The following is a 21,518-nucleotide window of genomic DNA, read 5'->3' as shown; positions in this document are numbered from 1 at the left end:
GTTAATTAACTTTGTGAATATATTTAATTGTTAAAATACATCTCTTAGTTAACTGTCATATTTGTACTCTAAATGCAGGATAGATCATAATTTAATTAGTACATTTGATAGGAGAAATGTAACAGGTTAATTTCACATCTTTAAACAATTTAAGACCTGTAGAAAAATGACATCGATGTTACGCTGCTTGCACAAGCTGATGCTGAAATGAAACGATGTGGAACTAGAAGTCTTAAACATCTCGTGTGTTAGTGTCATTAATAAAGATATGCAGAGTTTTTGAAGAGCAGACCAAATTGTTTTCTACTAAGCAGAAGTTGATATTTCAAAGTGAGTAAATGCTGTCATAAGTCACGTAAATAATGGAGAAAACGTACAATATTTAAGTCATTTGGAGTGATAAATAAAAGTCCAGGCCGAGTGAAATGTAACTGAAACTCAAAAGACTGATCGACCTGACTGGTGTTTGAGCAAACTGCTGCACTGAGCCTGCTGAAATGAAAATTCGAACACATTTTAAATGAAATAAAACGTATGATACAACAGCTGCCAATGAAAAAAGACCATAAATAATGCATGCAAATATGAGTTATGCTGCATTCACAGGGAATCAGGCAGACGGTAGACAGCAGGCGGGCAACACACGGGGAAAACAGCCTGACAGAATGGTATGTTGCAATGGCGATGCCATACTGCCTACAAAGAATTATTTATATTAAATAAAATAATTTCAGGTTAATTATTTTATGTATTTTTTCTAGAAATGTCCAGATCATCTGTGTTTTAAGGAAGCTATGTAACATCTGGCTCTAAATTTCATCGTGGAGGACAGCAAACGTTAAAATATTTTAACTCTGACCGGCGATGCCATCTTCCATCTCACCAAATATTACCGCCCAGCTCTCGTCCACTAAAATGATCCCCAGTTTTTCGTCTGCCGTCTCCTTGATTTCACGTGAACGCAGCATTAGGAGTGACGTCCCTTTTCACTTCAAAGCACACTGTTGTAACGCCAGTGTTTCCTCACACATAGACTTAAATGTGGTGATGACATCAGGCATCCATCACGACCAGATTTCAAACAGGTACCTCAAAACGCTACAGTGTAAGTGATTATTGCTTTATGTGTGTCTCGTCTCAGCCTGTCTCCACCACAAACAACCTGAAGAGCTGAAGGAAACACTGCATATTCACGACCATAACAGACAAGTTATACATGTTAAAGTAAAGTAAAAGGTACAGAGGCAAACTCAAAACCTGTAAAAAAACAAATACACACACACACACACACACACACACACACACACACACACACATTTATGGCTATTAAGATACTTCGATAAATATAAAGGACAAATGTGCTCCATGAAACAGAAATAACTTGAAAAACAACAAGGACCTGAAATGTACAGTACATAGAAGGAGTAGTGTTTTTCCTGTTGTTTAAATGACTCTTAAAAAGTGAGTAATAGTTGTGTTTTTTGGTTAAGAACATTCATATTCAGACAACACAAAGAGGGTTGGGAAGCTGCCACACAGGGCATGTGAGAAAGTGCTAACAGTATTTACTCTGTATATATAGAACACATAGGGAGGAAATCACTGCCCATCACAATCATGCTTCATAGATGGTAGTAGCCCAACAGACACATTTCACTCCGACTCCTGTGACGGCACAGAGAAGAAGCCAAATGCTGCTAATACGAGGGGACGCTGTGCTAATAGTTGTACGTTAATCCTGACACTAGAAGACTGAGAAGAGAGAGCCGAGGGCCAAACCAGTCGCTGCTCCGGCGAGCATGCCCAAAGCCACGTCTCCTCCGTCTTCACGCTGGCGTTCTCGGATCACAACGTGGTTCACTCCAGGAGCGGGGTACGCACCTAGAGAGATCAGAAGCAACATGACATCTCAGTCAAGTTTGGTATGATGGTTTCCTCCTCCATGTACTCTGAGAGATGCTTAATATTTACCTTGGTACTGGTAAGGATACGCTACAGCGTAGGGCTGCCCGTCAGCAGAGTATACAATCTGTGTGGCATGTGGTGGAGGTGCAACATACTCTCCGTACGGGCCTGGGGCGTAAACCTGCTGAATAATGACAGACAGAAACACCATGACAACTCTACTTATCCTTTTGGGGATGCCAGCAAGCCATTCACATTGTCTGATTCAGTGTTAAATGTCATAAACGCTGCTTGGTGGAGCTTTTAAACACTTCCATGATTCCACCAGTAGATGGTGGTAGGCTTTAACTTTGTCTGTTGTTAGGCAGCAGTCTTTTTGTTGTTGTTAGCTTGGTTTTCCCTAAAGGGTGGGCCCATCTGTGCTCATGTCTCTGTTCTACAAATGGAAACTCCCACTCAGCCGTTAGTGAAAAGCAGTGACATAGGTTACAGCCCTAATGCCCTCCCTCAACCCCACATGCCGTTCACTGACAGTGTTAGACGAGAGAAGGAGGAAAGTGTTAGCTGGGAAGGTTTGAGCTTGGAGGGAGAAGGTGGTGCCGAGTGAAGACACCTTGAGATTCAATATAATCTAACACTGCTTTTTCACTGCAGATGGTGCAGCACAGACGTTAGTTCGGATCCGAAAGTCACACAATAACACAAACAAACTAAACCGATCAGAGGCATCAGAGGCCCAGCAACTCCTTGTGTCCTGCGAGGTCAAATTACTGAGTCTGTCAAAACAGTCTGGTGGCTGTGGACGGGGGCAGCAGCAACATGTAATTTAGCCACCTTAAAATATTAATATCAGTTCAAGTGTATGCTATATTTACATTATTTTTACGGCTTTACCCTGTCAGCAGAAACCCTGATCTGAGAGGGGACTGGAGCTGTTTTATTGCCCCCTCAAAGCCACCAGACTCCACTGACAGAAACATAATTTCTTACGTTCAGTTGCTTTGTGTTGTTGTGTGATTTTTGAAACCTAAGCAACAGTTTATACGATTTATATGTAGCAATGTAATCATGCAGACACCTATGGCAGATCACGTGGGAGAACGTTTTTAGACATGTTTGGGAAAATAGCATTCTGACACTAAAATATACCAATTTCGACCAAGATTTGAATTTCCAGATTTGAATAAATAAGCAACACTACAAGGAAGCTATAGAATGATATAAAGAAAGCTTCTGGAGCAGCCCAAACCAAACCTAATTGTGTTGCACAACATATAAAGCAAAGGTGATGCAGAGTCCAAATTCTAAATACAGTAAATCATATTGTGCGTAACCTAACCAAAAGTTTTTAATGCCTTTAATATTGCCTGTCAGCTGTTGTAGATGCACATACTGACTTGTAATTATAAAGACTTTTTCCTGTAAAACATTCATAACAATACTATTCAGGGATTCATAAAATTCAAAATGTGACCAATTTATTGGGTAAAGGAAACCATGCTTTAGCCTGCAATACACAGGTACATAAAACATCTGTGTGAAACATCTTTACCTGAGGTGGGGGAGCATATTCTGAGTAGGGTGGGGGAGCAGATGCCATCACGTCCTGTGCAAAGCCGATCTGAGGTGCAGTGACCATCTAAAAAAAAAAAAACACAAATGAAGCCACCTCACCTGAAGGCTGGGAATGAACACGAACATAACTGAGCTACGTCATGTTCGGACAAACAGAGGAGAATCCTGAAAAACCCACTTAAAGACACTGGAGTGCATGGGCGTAGTGGACGCGGGGTATGCGTGGGGCGTGTCCCCCGCACTTCCTGTATCTGTGCCCTCCGTCCCCCGCACTTTTTACAGCTGTTCCTGTTATTATTTTGGTAAACAAGTCATGCGATTCAAGATGTGGCAGAAACTCACCGCATTAATTCTAGCATCCTGAAGTGCCATGGTCCACGCCCTGCAACACAAGGTGAAAGTCATCTTGGATGTAAAATAATATTTGACTAATACCTTAAACTACAACATTCAATCAGGCCAAAATAATTCATCAAATTGATATAACGCCTCAGTATGTATGTGTTGTCTTACAGAGCATCATCTGCACTGTCTGCACACAGGCTGATGACCCGTCCGTCTCTGCACACTATCTGGAGCAAGGCATCGCGCATCTTCCCGTCCGGTGGGTTCAGATCTGAGAGGCAATACAGCAGAACAAACAGAGAGGTGACACGGTTAAAATTATGAACAAAAGTTTCGTTCAGCCAATGATATCCTCATGCGGCAGATGATAAGCACCTTGACAGGCAGCAGAGTTGCGGATGTTAATGCAGTCGACCCTCATGTGGATGTCATCCTCCATGTCACGCCGCTGTTGATCATTGTAGAACACGAGTCGTCCGTCAGCCCACAAGTCAAACCAGTTCCTCTTCCACCGACGCAGTATGGTACCTTTAATGAAAATATGACACAGTCAAGTTCAATCCAAACTTATTTTGTTTATACTATATATCACACCAACAGTACCAGCATCTTTAAACAGCATTTAATGAGCAGTGGGGGAAGAAGTATTAACTAAAAGTAGTAATATCACACTGTGATAGTACTCCACCACCAGTAGCCTGTGAGTCCTGCATTCAAAACCTTACTTCAGTAAAAATATGTAAGTATAATCAGCAAAATGTACTTAAAAGTACAAAAAGTAAAAGTACTCTTTGTGCAGTAACTACGTCACTATAATATCACGGCTACATTAATGTGTATGTTGCATTTTACTGCCGTAGATGTTTAAGGCCATGCCAATTTTCACTCTATTACATACGGCTGGGTCGTTTAATTCACAGCAATGCATCATATTCTATAAGATCATCATATGTTTGCACTTTCACAAGGTAAACTGTGCAGGAGAAAAATAGTGGCCAATGCAAAAAAAGCAAATGGCCATATCTAGAGCCAGTGTTTGGTGTGTCCTTTCTGGGTTACTGTAGAACAATATGGGACAGGGAAACAAGGAAGGCCATTGAGAGCAAACTCTCTTTTACAAGGACGCCCTGACTACAGCAAATAGAAAACAATAAAAGCACAAAACAAATCACAGTATACATTAACAAGGTGTAAAACGACAGATGTTTATATCTAGATATAAACTGTATAAATTGGTCATTGTTAGGTAACGAAAACACAACGATTCTTAATTTTATGTGATTATAAACTAATGAAAACTAATATATTCCATATATTTCTGTAATGGATGCTCCTGAATCCAACACACTGGACCTTTAAGAAGTAGGAGAATTTTCTTAACACACTCTCAATGCATACTTTTTCTTTTTACTTTGAGTAGGTGCTGCAGCTGCCCCTAAAATGTACGTACTGTTGCATGCAGTATGCACACAATCAGGACATACCACTTTCTCACATTACACCCTGAACTTTGACCTTCTTGCTTTTATATCCGTTACCTTGGAGATAAAACAAACGCCACTCACCAAGTTCGCCAGAGATGGAAATCAACCCAGAGAGCTGTGCTGTTGTTACTTTGCAATATATGTTTAACTTTTAAGTTATAACTGCACAGATTGTAGATTCGAACATATTTTATTTGCGACAGTGGAGTTCTGTCATTGTTATTTTTATAGTTATGTCCTGTTTGTAATATTTGCTAATGTTTGACGGATGGCTTGAGTGTCATCCATCATTGCGAATTCTGACAGCGGTCAATGAGATGTCAAGCCGTCTTCTGTGCAGAGGACGGCATACTGCAAAATACAACCAGTTGTAATAGAACATCCTGGTACTTTTGGCATGCTGCGTTTCACATAGTGTGTATTGGGACATACTAAATCTTTTTCTGGCATACTATAAAGTATGGCAGTGTGGGTATTGGAACGCAGAGATTCAGTTTATCACAAACATTCAAAATCAATACATCTGGAGATACAGAAAGAAGAACTGTGATCTGTAAATTAACTACAGCTGTCCAACAAATGTAATGAAGTAGAAAGTACAGTATTCTCCTCTGAGATGTAGTAGAGTAGAAGTATAAAGCTGCATTCAATAGAAATACTCAAGTAAAGTACAAGTACCTTGAAGTTATTCTTACATACAGTACTTGGGTAAATGTACTTACATCCCACTGTTAATAAGCTGTTGATGCTATTTCTGAATACTCACTCTGTCGATGAAGCCAGCCACTCTTCACCATAGCCATCTTAGAGTTAACACCTGAAACAGCATGACAACATGTCAGTCAGTGCACACACTGAGGGCTGATGACTGGGTGTGACGTTGCCAAAACAAACCTCGTGACTGTTAGCACTGTTAGCATAAGTACACAATTAGCTTATATTTTCAGAACTACATAGATAAGCTAAGAATAAGGCTTTATAGCAGAACTTTATTTATTCACAGTTTCAGATATAAAGCCACCACACGAGTTTATTATTATTATCACCACCAGTTCTGACTTTACAACTTCACATGGGGACGTGAATAGAAACGTTTGATACCATATGGTTATTGGTGACAGCATTATTGGATGGTAACGTTAGATAACTGTCACTGTCAGGTCTGTTAAGGTTCGTTTAAGCGCTCAATTATTCATCCAGCTGTTTTGGTGTCATCGCACCTTGGCTAGCTAACCTATCCTAACGGTAACATAATGGCTTCAAGTAACAACAGGCCACTTGTGAATAGGTCATCCTCATTTCTTATTAACACAAGTTAGACCGGAGAGACTATGTTTAATACTGGTAATGTAACGTGAGGCACAATATCAGTAATCACTTGTAGCAAACAAGTTTAGCTAATGTTTCCTCACTGGTGTCAAACGCAGTCGAAGTTAGCTAGCGTTGGTTAACTAACGTTTGTTTATACATGGCAGCAGCGAGTTCAGTGTTCAACGTTAGTTAAAATACCAACACTGGTCCTTATAACCGGTGATAACGGCACATTAATTAGATACGGACATATAAAAATGGTGTATTTTGGTTACTTACTTGTTTATTTGTATGTTTTATGAGAAGATTAAGTATTTCGTGAGAAGACAGCGAACACGGAAGTGAGATGTACAAAAAAAACGAAGATGCCCACTTCGGAGTCAAAAAGCTTGACCAGCAAACCGAGTGGACACAGCGTGTCTGCGGCCGTTATTTGATCTTCGATAGTTGCTCTTAGCCCCGCCCACGCAGCATCCTCGCGGACGTTGAGCGTCTTCGGAGAAGGAGGTGTTTGATTCGCGTGACGTCACCCATCAGCTGACAGCGTTGGAAAGTGCGAGCAAACTCAGCGAGGGGCGGCGCGCTCGTTTGTGTGTGTCCTGAGCGGGGCGGGTTCATGTGTGTAAACAGATGAGTGCAACATGGTTTCTACCATTAAATTAAATTAAATTAAATTAAATTAAATTAAAAAGAAAACAAAAGAAAACCATAAAATTAAATTAAATTAAAATTAAACACAATACAATAAAACAACATAAAATCAAATAAAATAAAACGAAATGAAATAAAACACATCCCAGTACAATACAACACAATAAAATAGAATAAAATAAAAAGTCAAAGTAAAGAAAACAATACAATAAAACAACATAAAATAAAATTAAATGAAATAAAACACATCACAGTACAATACAATACAATACAATACAATAAAAGAACATAAAATAAAACAAAATGAAATTAAAAAGTCAAAGAAAAGAATACAATAAAATGCAATAAACACAATACAATAAAATAAAATAGAATACAATGAAATAAAATAAAACACATCACAATACAATTCAATAAAATAAAATTAAAAAGTCAAAGAAAAGAAAACAATACAATACAATACAATGCAATACAATGAAATAAAACACATCACAGTACAATTCAATACAATACAATGCAATAATATAAAATTAAAAAAAAATAAATAAAATAAACCCTTGATGATCCCCAGTGGAGAAATTCTGTTGCAGTGTTACAAGCACACAAGTATAGAAAGTAACAGAAACAAATAATAAGAAGTAGCCTACATAAACTATAGAATATAAGAATAAAATAAAAATACAGGAGTATTTGGAAACAAAATAATATGGTGAAGTCATAGTGGTGCTCATAAAGTGACAGGAGTGCGCATGGGTGCAGCAGCAAATTCTGGGCCCTGTGCATAAGCAGTCTCTGTGGGGCCCCCACCCATCTTCTCTCGAACCGTGTCTCTCACACACCTTTAGATTTTTTATTTTTGTAATGAAGTCAGATTGCTCTCTTGCCCTATCTTTCTTTCTTCCTTTTCTTTTACAGAACAATGATTCGCCTGTCTTGGGGAAAGACATGACAGTGTACGTTGGTGCTCCGACAGCATAACCAGTCACGTTTATGGTGCATTACATTTACCTCAGAGGGCCGGGGTTGGGAATGACATCACACCTGAGTTGATCATGTTTCAGTGCAACAAGACAGAAAACCATGATGTTATTAGCATTACCAATTCACGCCCGGTTAGCCATTGTTAGCAATGCCAGTTGATAACAAAGCAATATTTTGCTCAAGCTTAGTTTTTGCTGTTACCTGTTGGAAGTGTTCGCTGCACATATGTGGGCCATGGGAAGTTTTTTTTTTACAGTTTTTCTTTCTTTTTTCAATTATAAACATAAGATTCAGACAATGTTATTAATCCCAGCAGGGGCAATTTGTTTGAACAGCCTGCTGTGCACACACACTGCAACATACAGTAACATGTTGACAAATAAATAGATGAGCAATAAATAAAAAATAAAAAAAATATGCCAAGGAGTTCAGTGGAATATTTGAATCTATAAATAGTAATTTTAAAAAGTTAATAGACTGATTATCAGTAAAGGAGATTTTTAAAAAAAAAAAAAAAAAAAAGCTGTATGTCCCTCCCCTGAAGCCAAAATAAAAAAATAAGTGCCTCTCCAGTGCTTAAGAAATATTTGATGTGCTGTCCCCAGTTTGCACCTCCCTTCCCTCTCAACAGAACAGTCCCTAACTGTAATTAATTACAATTCCATTTATCTTATAATTTAATTACACATTACTAGTTTAACGTCACTAGTTACTCCCCAACACTGAGTGTAGTATACATTATAGTATGGGATATGAGACATAGTATAACGTGTAGTAGTGTAGGAACCGTAGCATAACATGTAGTGTTTCAGATCAGGGTTAATGTAGAGGACTGTGCCTGCCACACAGGAAGGAAACACAACAAACAAACTGTAAACCCACCACAGCCTCTCTGAGCCTCCACACATGTGCCTGTGTGTTGGAGGGAAACTGATCCTGCGTGACTGCAGCAGCGAGTCCGCGTCGCTTCATCACCGCCCGCCAGAGCCAAGTGTCTCCGAGCCACTGACCGCCGGGGGACGCTGGGGTATAAAAGAAGCACAACAACTCTCCGGCCAACAGTTTGAGAGCTAACGAGAATAACGCAGGGGCCAAACAGCTAACCTGAAATGGCGACGGCAATATACTTGGAACATTACCTTGACAGTGAGTATTCGGTGACACACTGTGCTGGTATTAACGTTTTGAACATGTGACGCGTGTTTGAGGTTTAGTTTGACTGTATCGAAGACTTTTTCGCTCGGCGGATGACTGGCAGACAGCAGCATAGCGCGTTAGCAACTAGCTGCTAGCTCGCTAGCTAAGTGGTTAGCATCGCGATATAATCGTTGGTGGTATAAAGTTAGGTAAACTCCACATGCATGGTGTTAAACTCTATCTGGGGGCAGTGTGAGCTCCACCTGGGCACATGTGAGATATTTAATAGAGTTTGTAGTCAGCTGTCAGTGTCGGGCTCTGTCACAGGAGCTTACTAGGTGACCTAGAAATTAGCACTGGTTTTATAAGGTTGTTTAAAATGATAGTTATACTCAGTGCTATGAGACTTTAAAACTGCGTCCATTTTGGTGTAAATGTGTGTTTGTTGTAGGAAGGCAGACACCATGCGTTTACAACCTGTTGATAACCGCGTTTCCCGTAAGCATTACGCGCCGGGGCGGGGTTTTTGAAGCCATATAACATAACGTTACTGAGCTGTCAGACAGTGGGTAACACTGTAGGCTGGAGCCAGCTCACACACGTCTCTCCTTTAGGTCAATATTAATCTATATACTGTTAGATATATTATACACTTATCATGTTATATTAACGTTATCATCAATGTCAATATAAATCGAGTTATCCTGCATATACTGACTGTAATGTTGAGGTGACTGATGGCATAGGATCAACAGGAAGACACAACTATCTTAAAACAAATGTGTATTAAAGGTTTAACAAAAAACTTATTTTGCAAATGCGAAATTGGTTTTGTAAGTGGCAGAAATGTACATTTTATTACCTTTCAAATAATTAAATTTCTGGACAATAATTTATTTTATGGTGTATAAATCAAATCAAGTTTATTTATATGGCACATTTAAAAACAACCAAGTTGAACAATGTGCTGTACAAATTAAAAGAATGACACCAGTAAAAACAATTGCATATGTAAAAAGGATGATATAATAAAACAGTGTCAGTGGAAGGAGAGCATTTGATTGAGAGCTTTGGAGCAGCTACTGCAAAGGCACGGTCTCCGTCACCCACCAGTCTCGATCGTGGGACAGTTAAAAGTCATTGTTCAGAGGATCGAGAGATGGTAAGAGGTCGGGAGTTGGAGTAGGGGTAGACAAGTTTAACAATATACTGGGGTGCCAGCCCATGTTTGGAGTTATAGTTTGTAATTGATCATATAATATTCTCCCCTTTATAGCCCTGTGTCACCCTAAAAATGCATTAATGTGTGAATTTGCGTTCAGTTACAGGCTAATTATGTGTTTGCACATTTTTAAAGGTCCCATATTATTAGAGATGTACCGATACCACTTTTTCCTTCCCGATACCAATTCCGATCCCTGAACCTTAGGTATCTGCCAATACCGAGTACCAATCCGATACCAGTGCAAAAATAAAAATGGATGGGATATGAATTGTTGTATGTCTCAACTCCTAAAACTCAATGTAAAATATTAAGAAATAAATACATAATAGTAGAATGAATGCCATAAAACTTTTTTTTTTTTTAATTATTATTATCCAGTGTTGACACAGATCAAGACACAGGTTAAAGTGCAGCCACAAAATTTGGTAGAAAAGACATTTTAAAGGCTACAGTAGAATGCTTTTTAAACTCAGCTCCGTTTCCGTTTTGTTTGCCTGTAGCGTGCGTATGTGTAATGATGTGAGGCATTACGTGGTATCGGATTGGTCATAGGCTGTACTCGCCGATACCCGATACCCGATACTGGCATCGGTATTGGCACAGCTCTACATATTATGCAGAGTTTTAGGTGCATACTTGCATTTGGGTTCCCTACTAGAAAATGTTTACATGTTTGAAGGTGAAATAAAAATACATTTTTTTAATATACCTGCAGTCAGCCTATCCTCCAGTTTCGCACCTGTCTCTTTAAGCCCACCTCCTGAGAATGCCCAGTTTGCTCTGATTAGGGTTGCAACGGTTTACCAGTTTCACGGTACATGATGATATTAAAATTAATGGTTATTGTACCGTGCACATTTGCTTATCTACAATATCTACTGGACAGAAAATCTCAACTTTGTTTGCAATGGGAGATTTTTTTACACATACTTCCATTAAAAATGGTTTGAGTTTCAAATAATGTGATAATAAATTGTTTGTTACATAACCCTTCTGTTTTAATTCCTTTAAGGGTCATTCTGATTGTTGATAATAATACTAGTAATAATGTAATTATCATCTCAGCATCTCTGCATAATGACTACAGCCTGGGAATGACAGTAACGGCACTGTAGCGGCAGTTTCTACCTTTGGATAGTATAATTGTGACATCACAGCTTCACAGACGTCCTGATGCCTCATTCAAAGTAGGGATGGGCAGCACAAGCAAAAACTCTATTCGAAAATCGTGGCAACTATTCGACAATTTTTCGAAGTCTCTGCATGTTTCTCCTGTTTGTGGAAGAGCATCAAACTAGCTGGTAGCCCATCTCACACCGCTGTAGCAATCCTATACTGCCCTCGTGCGGTTAGGAGCTGAATTGCATGTCAAATAAAGGGGGGAAATAAGACGGCGAATAGTAATAGTCGCATTAAAAAAAATTTTTTTTTCAAAAATAAAACGACTATTCAAAATTCGAAAATTGTGATCCATCCCTAATTCAAAGGCACATCTTCTGAATATCGACTGTCTGTGTTTATCAATACATTTAGCGTATTGATCTTTTCACAATATTTTTTATGTTATGAATTAAATAAGACATGGAAATCTGACTTTTTTCAACATGGGTTCTTCAAAGCCCCATCAAGCTGCGACATTGGGTGATCCTGGCAGTGTGGGTGACCCGTTTATGTCATACAGGCATTTGTTTTAATGTTATTATTGGAGAAATGGTTCTTGCAGGTTTAACGCTCTAAAATCCATTATCGATCGGGCTATAGTTACGGCACTTGACCTGGAGTGACGCTACATTGATTAAGTGGATAGATAAGTGAAGTGGTAGGGATGGAGTGTCTCTCTCTTGGTCTCCTTCATCCTTATATTAATTTCATCTCCAGGTATTGAAAACCTACCATGTGAGCTGCAGAGAAATTTCACTTTGATGCGGGACCTGGACAACAGGACTGAAGGTGATGGCTTAATCTCATCTAAATGTTGTGTGCAGGGCCTCTCAAGTGTTGCATTCTTGTGTTGTACCATTCAAAACCAACTGTAAAAGCTGAAGAGGTATATAAGCAAAAATTGTGCCTGGTTTTCCAACTGTTATAATCCTATTGTTGTGCAGAAAAGAAAAGTGAGATTGACAAACTGGCTGAAGAGTACATAGCGAAGGTGAAGAACCTGGCCTCAGAGCAGAGAGTGGAACACCTGCAGAAGATCCAGAATGCCTACAGCAAGTGCAAAGAGTTCAGTGATGATAAAGTCCAGCTTGCAATGCAGACATATGAAATGGTCAGTCCAAAATATATAATCTGGTTATCATATATTCCTGATTTGCAAGTGAAACCGCACATATGGTCAAATTGTAATCACATGATTTTTTTTTTTTTTTTTTATTGTAGGTGGACAAACATATCCGCCGACTGGATGCAGATCTGGCGCGGTTTGAGAATGAGCTAAAGGAGAAACTGGAAGTGAGCGGATACGAAAGTACAGATGGAAGAGCACTGAAAAGTAAGTCGAGGCTTTTATTGTGCGACCAAAACGGTTTGATGCACATTTATAAATGTAAATCCTTTCCACAGAGGGTGAATCCCGTGGACTGAGAGAGAAGCGAACATCCAGAGGAAGAGGAAGGAAAGGTTCTGATGAAGATTCTCCCAAAAAGAAAAAGCTAAAAAACAGGTATGTTTGGTGGCACAGTCAGACTGAGAGTTTACCTGTCAGAGTCTGTAATACACATTTTTATCAGACCTGAAAATCTGTATTACTCTAACCAGTGGTAACTCAGATTACCAATGGCTCATTAATTTGCCTCCAATTTAAATTTGTTTATTTCCAATCATTCGGGGTGGAAATCTCCAGGTGCCTCACGATGTGATTATGATTCAGAGGGTAACAATTCAATAATACAACGATTATTGATGCATCGCAATGTTTGATTTCAACACATGGCTTCTTTTTCTCTTTCTTTTAAAATATAGCAGACTGCATTTTTGGTGATCCATAATTAAATTAACAGATTATTTTACTTGCATACAGCGTGGCTCTTGTCCAGGTCCCTTTCCCCTTCAACCTCCATAACCTCACTTTTAAACCAGGGGGCGACAGTTGGATTGTATCTTCCTGTGGATGCTCACGCTTGTCCATTGTGGGATTGATTTATTTATTTATTTATTTATTTATTTTTTATATATATATATATATATATATATATATATATATATATATATATATATATATATATATATATATATATATATATATATATATATATATATATATATATATATATATATATATGGGATGTACACACACACACCTGCATAGGGTCCAGTGTTTGCATAGCCTACTGTAATATTTCCCCTGAAACAGTTTGCAACTCAAGTTCTGTTCAATAATATGTGGTCTGCATGCTTTTTATTTTGAAAAGTCAACTGCATTGATTCATGACTGAATGGATTTGAAAGCACCTCACAGTCTCCTGTGTGTATAAGAATAACATGAGGGGGAGGCTGAGTGCTCTGTTAGTGCTGGTGAAAGCCAAGACACTGGGCAGGTCAGGCACAGGGTCTTTAAAGGTAAAACAGACTGAGCAGAGAGTTATTTTCTTCACCACAGAGGTGTTTTCATTTGGTTAATGCTGCAGCGTGTGTTGGTCAGCTGGTTCACATGCTGATCACTGCTCCTCTCGTTGATGTATACCCAATGTTCGCCTCGCAAATGTAATTGTTTAGACATTAAATTAAAACGAGCTGCAACCGCTGTCGTTTATGAAGATGAATTGGTGAAGTTAACTTCAGTTCGTCCGTGCTGTAGACTGTCGGGGTGCTACACTGACTTTGCAGTTGAGTTCCGCCTCCTTTGTTCCGTCAACATCATGTGATGAACAAACAGTTACATAATCGATTATTGACATTTGGAATCGTCCACGTCTGCATCGTGATGCATCTAAACATCGATTTATTTCCCTCCCTCCCCAACTAATTATGCTGTGTGTTTGATGTTGGACCTCCAGCCCAGACCTGAGTGACGCCCTCCTGCCCATGCAACCATCAGACGTTTTGGACATGCCAGTCGATCCCAATGAGCCCACGTACTGCCTGTGCCACCAGGTGTCATATGGAGAGATGATTGGATGCGATAACCCAGATGTAAGATTTTATAGAGTTTCTTTCTTGTTGAAATTAAATTTGTTTCTTTACCATCAGAACCACTTTGACTTTTTCAGCAAGTTTCATATTACTGACGTTGTTTTTCATCCCTCAGTGTCCTATTGAGTGGTTCCACTTTGCTTGTGTTGATCTCGCCTCAAAACCCAAAGGAAAATGGTAAGAACTCTGAAGGATGTTAACCTAGAGTTGTTCATGAAAATATTATTAGACCCCGATCACACAGAAAGCGTTTTCCACGTTGCAAAACACACCGTGCCGCACTGCCTTTTTTTTTTGTTTTTTGTTTTAATTGAATACCACTAGAGAAAAAAAAAAGGTTTATCACGTCACGAAAACCGCGAGCAAAAAGCTTCACTCTAATTTAAAACAATTACAAAAAGCCGCCAGCAGCTGCTAAAACACTTTCTGTGTGATGGGGGCCTTACTAATGCAGACTTGTCATGATTGTCCTCTTTGCCCTCAATCTTTTTCCCTCCCCTGTCAAATCTCACAGGTTTTGTCCGAGGTGCACCCAAGACAAGAAGAAGAAATGAGAATCCTTACTTTCAAAAATACTCAGCTAATAATGTATGTATTTTTGGTGTAGTTTATAGTGTAATATATATATATATATATATATATATATATATATATATATATATATATATATATATATATATATATATATATATATATATATATATATATATATATTCAGCCCTATAACTCTCCATAGATGGTGGGTCATACAGCTTTTTTTAAGGCCTAATCCAGATTCAGTGTATAGCTACGCTTGTAGCACCATTATCTCACTCTATTACAGTTACTTCAGTTATGTTATGTCAGTGTCATTGGATGTAAGATGGCTGTCTTTGTCCAATAGCTTTATAATAATCAACTCACATGTATATATTATCTGTGCACTCAAGCTAAAGTAGTCTGGGCAGTGGAGTTAAACGTTGCACAAATTACCACCAATCATAGAGTCCTTCCTGTCGAGTCGTATAGTGTGTGTGTGTGTGTGTGTGTGTGTGTGTATATATTGTCATTACTAACATACTCAGAAATCCTGGATTGTGGCTTTAGCATACTTGAAATATCAATTTTATAAAGAACTATTTTTTAAAACAAATTAACAGCCTGCTGAGAATTAACGATTTTAAACACCTTTTTAGTCCTGACCAAATTTTGGTGGTGAAAGGAATTATGTGTCAGATTTTCAGTTACCTACCTCCTGAGGGAAAATGTCAGCACTGCATGAACGACTGCAATTGATACCAGTGTAAAAAAAAAAAAAAAAAAAAAAAAAGATCTTAAACCAAACAAGCGAAGCAATGTAAACCAGTTTATTGATTTTCAAAGAAACCTGCGACCTTTTTGAATGTATTGTGGTACTAATGGTCAGTCAGTCAGTCAGTGTCTCTAATCAACTGAATGAGGTATTTAAGCACTTTGAATGAAATTTTCCCCTGAAGAGGTTTGATCCTGCAGGCTTGGTTTTATGATAAACGTTAAAACTTTGCCACAGTGCATCACTTCAAACTATATGGAAATATATATATATATATATATACACACATATATGTTTTGTATGATATGATACAATATTTTGTGGACACAGTTTTTTTCCAAAGATATATTTGTTGTATTGCTTACTTATTGGTGTACACTCAAATTTTATTTAATAGGATTTTAGCATCTTCTTTCATATTCAACTGTGAATATCACTCACTTAGGTGTAAGCCACAAATAAAAGAGCCAAAGTCTTTGTATTTTGTAAAATTCAGTATTTTATAACAAATAAATATTCACTATAATTCATGCATTATTTCATTCATTGCGGTTTGAAATGAAATGTGATCTGTGTTTAAAGTGACGGTTTATCCTGAGTGGTAAATAAGACATGGGGGTACCTATTGTCTTTATTGCTGTCATTGTTTGGGAATGTTCTGATCAGCTGCTGTAGCTGTGGGCGTTGTTCTCAACTATCCACTCCTAATTGTACCTGAGGCTGAATCCAAATGCTCGCACTTGCAGACTCACGGACTTTACAGGCATGTTCCCGGTAAGTCTGGCAGTGCTTAGGGCTGTCCAAACTCACTATTCCTCCAGTCACAAAGGACCTAAAGCGGACTTTCTGCAGACCACTGATTTAACTGCACACAATTCACTGCAATACAGACATCATGTAGTTTATTAGGGGTTTTTTGGGGGGGAAACAAAATGCACTGTATTACTGCAGCCTACCCTAGAGGTTGGGCAGTGTGATGCTAAATATATAGGCTAGAAAAGTGGCCGGAAAAAAACCTACCAGATTTATTTAGTCGTAGCTTGGTCCTTATTTACAAACATGTCTATTTGAATGTCTGCAGTCTATACGTTATACAGAAATTTAATTTATTCACTCACTAAATGACCCCATACATGAGATTTTTATCCTCTCTGCAGACAGATGAGAAGACAGAATGTGACTGAAGTAACAATTATTGTAATCGTCACTCGAACGTTTCCATGGCATTGAGTAAACCAGTCTTGAGTGCTGTCTATCAGCTGCTTGCTGTCTCTGCCCTCGCAGACTTTACGTGATGACGGTGAACTCGTCACAGCATATACAACAGAAGTCCGCGAGGGCTCAGTCTGCAAGCCCAGAGGGTGGACATTTGGATTCAGCATAAAGCTCCTATAACTTTATGATACGTTTATTAGGTAGAACAAACTAGAACAGTGGTTTCCTGTGGACTCCTTTTCTATCATTATATAAAGTGACGATCCCTGACTTACTGACATTTCAAGGCTATTTCATATTCTATTTAATGCATGTCTGTGACAGCACAAGCAACTGACAAACTTAACAATTATCCAAATGATGACCACAATAACACAAAGTCTGTAAAAGGAGTGATACGGATGAATTCTTGAGCAGATTATTTCATGTGAATATTGCATCAGGGATTAGTTTTACTAATATTTTTAGCAACTTTTTATGATTCTCTCCTAGTGTGTATTTTTTTTTTTTTAAACTTTATTTACCCAGGCAAGCAATTAAGAACAAATTCTTATATGGCCATTGTCCTGTTAGCGCTTTAGTTTTAACTGCTTACTTTTCTAATGCAGGCTGATGCCGTTAAGCAGAGAGTGAAGGCTCTGTAAATGTAGCTTGTATTCAGGTCGTCACCGTTCTCCAAACTTGAAGTATTTCATTTAGTTTTCTGCCTTCACAGAAAATTAAATGCTGAGATAAAGGCCTACTGTAGAGTTTTTAAAAAGTTTCCTTCCACCCCTTAAAGTCATATGACACTCTAAAACTGGGCAGTATAACTTCTGTGAAGATAGTTTATCACAGTTGGTGCATTTTTAAATATGTGTACCTAATTAACTATCTGTGTGCAAGAAGATATATCCTGGAAAAAGCTACCAAACATCAGAAGTTAACCATGTGTAAAACATTGTAGTAAACCTCAGCAGATTGTCTTGTTCTCTCAGAGGACATCACGTCAGGTCATTTGCAGTCTGAAAGGTCAAAGGATTGAAGAACAGTTTCAAAATCCATCATCAGACTCCTCATCCCAGCTGCACTTTTCCTGGGCGGTCTTGGTGAAATCCTTCTCCACGTCGTAAACAAAGTCAGGATCGTCTTTGCGCCTCCGATTCTTCTCGAACAGTTCGTCCATTTGGCCCTTCTTGCGAGCCAGCTCGTCATCGTCCAGTTTGTTCAGGTCTTCGTCAGGGTCCAGGCGGAGCGAGGCCAGGCTGTGCTCCAAGGAGTAGCCTTGCATGTGATCTCGCAGGATGATGTGAAGCTTCTCCAGCTGGCTCTGTGACACACCCTCCAGGTAGTCCCTGTGCCGGGGGTGGTTCTTCAGCCTCTCTGCAGCCATGCTGTAGTCTGGAGGTTCAGGAGAGAGGATATCAAGGATTCAGACTACTCTGTGGAAGACTAGAGGGTCACATTAACCTGCTGGGGCTCCTCTGTTGGTGCCCTCACAATCTGTGAGTACTACGTATGTATCCTGTTGCCTTCATGCATTCATCAGGAACAGTGTACATGTCTGTCTTCACCTGGCATGTTCATTATTTTCCCAGAAATTTAGACTGGAAGTCTCCCTGCCTCGTTTGTAGTAATTTGAACATATAAGGAATATGTATTATTATGTAAACTGAAATAATTAAAGTTTGGATACAGGGCCCACAAACAGAAAGGGCCTTAGAATCAGGTGAAATTAATGACCTTCCTTTAAGTGCATTTCCCACACACACACAAAAAAAAAATGCAGTTGATCAAGTTGCCACAAACTAATTACAAAGTTATATTTCTGGAGCCCTGAGGGCACCTAAGGGTCACGGGCTGGCTGCACAAAACACCATGATTTAAGGCTTCCTCAAAACAAAAAAAATACAACAGCCTTAAGTCTTCTCCTTTATGTTTCCTTAAAATGTTCACCTAAGTATTTAAGGTTTTCTGCTTATCTTGGACATAGGCAAGGCAAGGCAAGTTTACTTGTATAGCACAATTTTTAAAACAAACCTCACGGACTGCATTTTTTCATCTGCGTAATATTGTGAAAATTAGGCCTATCCTGACCCGAAAAGATGCAGAAAAATTGGTCCACGCTTTTGTTACCTCAAGGCTGGATTACTGTAACTCTCTATTATCAGGTAGCTCTAGTAAGTCCTTAAAAACTCTCCAGCTAATTCAGAATGCAGCAGCACGTGTACTAACAGGAACTAAGAAACGAGATCATATTTCTCCTGTTTTAGCTTCTCTGCACTGGCTCCCTGTAAAATCCAGAATTGAATTGAAAATCCTACTGTTAATTTATAAAGCTCTAAATGGTCAAGCTCCGTCATATCTTAGAGAGCTCATAGTGCCTTATTATCCCACCAGAACACTGCGCTCTGAGAATGCAGGGTTACTCGTGGTCCCTAAAGTCTCCAAAAGTAGATCAGGAGCCAGAGCCTTCAGCTATCAGGCTCCTCTCCTGTGGAATCATCTTCCTGTTACGGTCCGGGAGGCAGACACCGTCTCCACATTTAAGACTAGACTTAAGACTTTCCTCTTTGATAAAGCTTATAGTTAGGGCTGGCTCAGGCTTGCCTTGTACCAGCCCCTAGTTAGGCTGACTTAGGCCTAGTCTGCCGGAGGACCCCCCTATAATACACCGGGCACCTTCTCTCTCTCTCTCTCTCTCTCTCGTATTCTATTACTGCATCTTGCTAACTCGGCCATTCTGGATGTCACTAACTCGGCTTCTTCTCCGGAGCCTTTGTGCTCCACTGTCTCTCAGATTAACTCATATCACAGCGGTGCCTGGACAGCGTGATGTGTGTGGTTGTGCTGCTGCCGTGGTCCTGCCAGATGCCTCCTGCTGCTGCTGCCATCATTAGTCATTAGTCATACTTCTACTGTTATTATACAAATATATGATTATTGTCACACATGTATACTGCCAGATATTAATACATACTTTCAACATATTGTACCACAGTAGCCAGAACTATAACTATAATATTATTACTTTCAATAATGTTGTTGTAAGCTACTGTCATTACCTGCATCTCTCTCTCTCTCTCTCTCTCTCTCTCTCTCTCTCTCTCATTGTGTCATGTGGATTATTGTTAATTTATTATGCTGATCTGTTCTGTATGACATCTATTGCACGTCTGTCCGTCCTGGAAGAGGGATCCCTCCTCAGTTGCTCTTCCTGAGGTTTCTACTGTTTTTTTCCCTGTTAAAGGGTTTTTTTGGGGAGTTTTTCCTGATCTGCTGTGAGGGTCCAAAGGACAGAGGGATGTCGTATGCTGTAAAGCCCTGTGAGGCAAATTGTGATTTGTGATATTGGGCTTTATAAATAAAATTGATTGATTGATGATTGATTGAACACAAGGTAATTCAAAGTGCTTTACACAGACATTAAAAGCAACAAGACAATTTAAAACAATAAAAACAGTCGATTAAAAAGGGAAATAGAAATTGAGAAATATATATACTAATATATATACTTATACATATACTTAAGAAATCCCTTTAAATTAGTTGAACAGCTGCACAAGAGATCTCAGGTATCACAAGTAAACAAACAGTCCACATGGAAACTGTGAAATCATTTTCAATGCAGTAAATGCCTCAATGTTCTTCCTTAACTAAGGACATGTTTTAAGGGATAAGTAAATCTCTTAAGCCTTAAGTTTCAAAGGGGAAAAAACTTGAGGCCCCTTTTCACAGGGTAGTCTAAATTGAACAGAAATTTAGGGTAAAATAAAGAAGTAATGAAAAATAACTTTACTTAAAATATTTTACATTTTTATAGAAGGTGCTTAAAGTAAAACGTAAACTATTATAAGAGGCACAGAAGGTGAAATATTAAATTCTAACAAATAAACAAAAAACAAATACAAGTTGTCTTTATGTATGAGTTGCAAAATACTTGTCTTGCCTTACCAGAATACTTTGAGAAGTTCCGTACAGGTATTATTCTTTTTCGCACATTTTTAGTTTCCTTGTGTTGGTAAATTAAAACTATAGAGGGGGGACTGAACTGAACTCCACATCGCTTTGCCTCGAAACTCATCTCTTGTTTATGTCTGCAGCAGTCTGGTTCAAACTGGTCTCCACTTTAGGTTCAGATATTAAAGGCTAAAGCATTTTAACTTAAATAATTAACACAGTTTACGGTAAAAGGGCGTTTGACAGTCGAGTTGATGAGAGCTGAGGAGCATTAGCGTTGCCTGGGCGCTTAACGTTAGTCGGGCTCGACGAAGCCTGACTACAT

General features: G+C 38.9%; 3 protein-coding genes across 4 annotated transcripts; 1 reads left to right on the top strand and 2 right to left on the bottom strand.

Annotated features, from left to right (window-relative positions):
- Position 1: 1 nt before the first annotated feature.
- plekhb2 (pleckstrin homology domain containing, family B (evectins) member 2) lies at positions 2-7,038 on the bottom strand. Of its 2 annotated transcripts, none has more exons than XM_033621904.2 (8): positions 6,900-7,038; positions 6,076-6,126; positions 4,201-4,353; positions 3,994-4,096; positions 3,823-3,862; positions 3,458-3,544; positions 1,972-2,089; positions 2-1,881 (listed from the first exon to the last, which is right to left on the bottom strand). In XM_033621904.2, the coding sequence occupies exons 2-8, from the start codon at positions 6,110-6,112 to the stop codon at positions 1,745-1,747; spliced, it is 675 nt and encodes a 224-aa protein (XP_033477795.1). In that variant the 5' UTR covers positions 6,113-6,126; positions 6,900-7,038; the 3' UTR covers positions 2-1,744. The 2 variants fall into 2 exon arrangements, with proteins under 2 accessions (XP_033477795.1, XP_033477796.1); XM_033621905.2 differs by having other exon boundaries at positions 1,972-2,086.
- Positions 7,039-9,121: 2,083 nt separating this feature from the next.
- On the top strand, positions 9,122-16,566 carry ing5a (inhibitor of growth family, member 5a). The gene is made up of 9 exons (XM_078168496.1): positions 9,122-9,398; positions 12,493-12,564; positions 12,720-12,886; positions 12,997-13,108; positions 13,180-13,279; positions 14,613-14,748; positions 14,864-14,925; positions 15,263-15,378; positions 15,462-16,566. The coding sequence occupies exons 1-8, from the start codon at positions 9,362-9,364 to the stop codon at positions 15,300-15,302; spliced, it is 726 nt and encodes a 241-aa protein (XP_078024622.1). The 5' UTR covers positions 9,122-9,361; the 3' UTR covers positions 15,303-15,378; positions 15,462-16,566.
- cep19 (centrosomal protein 19) lies at positions 16,081-21,470 on the bottom strand. Its single transcript, XM_033620736.2, has 2 exons — positions 21,188-21,470; positions 16,081-18,634 (listed from the first exon to the last, which is right to left on the bottom strand). The coding sequence occupies exons 1-2, from the start codon at positions 21,315-21,317 to the stop codon at positions 18,288-18,290; spliced, it is 477 nt and encodes a 158-aa protein (XP_033476627.1). The 5' UTR covers positions 21,318-21,470; the 3' UTR covers positions 16,081-18,287.
- Positions 21,471-21,518: the final 48 nt, after the last annotated feature.

Source organism: Epinephelus lanceolatus, chromosome 6 (genome assembly GCF_041903045.1).
Source record: "Epinephelus lanceolatus isolate andai-2023 chromosome 6, ASM4190304v1, whole genome shotgun sequence".
NCBI classification, from domain to species: domain Eukaryota; kingdom Metazoa; phylum Chordata; class Actinopteri; order Perciformes; family Serranidae; genus Epinephelus; species Epinephelus lanceolatus.
This window is presented reverse-complemented; position numbering and strand designations above follow the sequence as displayed.

What these genes read in the sequence shown, in the direction of transcription:
- plekhb2 (XM_033621904.2), bottom strand. Translation starts at nt 6,112, where the DNA reads ATGGCTATGGTGAAGAGTGGCTGGCTTCATCGACAGA. An exon ending in CAACTCTGCTGCCTGTCAAG is followed by an intron (nt 4,097 to 4,200) that starts GTGCTTATCATC and finishes ATTGCCTCTCAG; the next exon opens with ATCTGAACCCACCGGACGGG. An exon ending in AATATGCTCCCCCACCTCAG is followed by an intron (nt 2,090 to 3,457) that starts GTAAAGATGTTT and finishes GTCATTATTCAG; the next exon opens with CAGGTTTACGCCCCAGGCCC.
- ing5a (XM_078168496.1), top strand. Translation starts at nt 9,362, where the DNA reads ATGGCGACGGCAATATACTTGGAACATTACCTTGACA. An exon ending in AGATGGAAGAGCACTGAAAA is followed by an intron (nt 13,109 to 13,179) that starts GTAAGTCGAGGC and finishes TCCTTTCCACAG; the next exon opens with AGGGTGAATCCCGTGGACTG. An exon ending in AAGAAAAAGCTAAAAAACAG is followed by an intron (nt 13,280 to 14,612) that starts GTATGTTTGGTG and finishes TTGGACCTCCAG; the next exon opens with CCCAGACCTGAGTGACGCCC.
- cep19 (XM_033620736.2), bottom strand. Translation starts at nt 21,317, where the DNA reads ATGAGTTTCGAGGCAAAGCGATGTGGAGTTCAGTTCAGTCCCCCCTCT. An exon ending in GAACTTCTCAAAGTATTCTG is followed by an intron (nt 18,635 to 21,187) that starts GTAAGGCAAGAC and finishes CTGAACCTCCAG; the next exon opens with ACTACAGCATGGCTGCAGAG.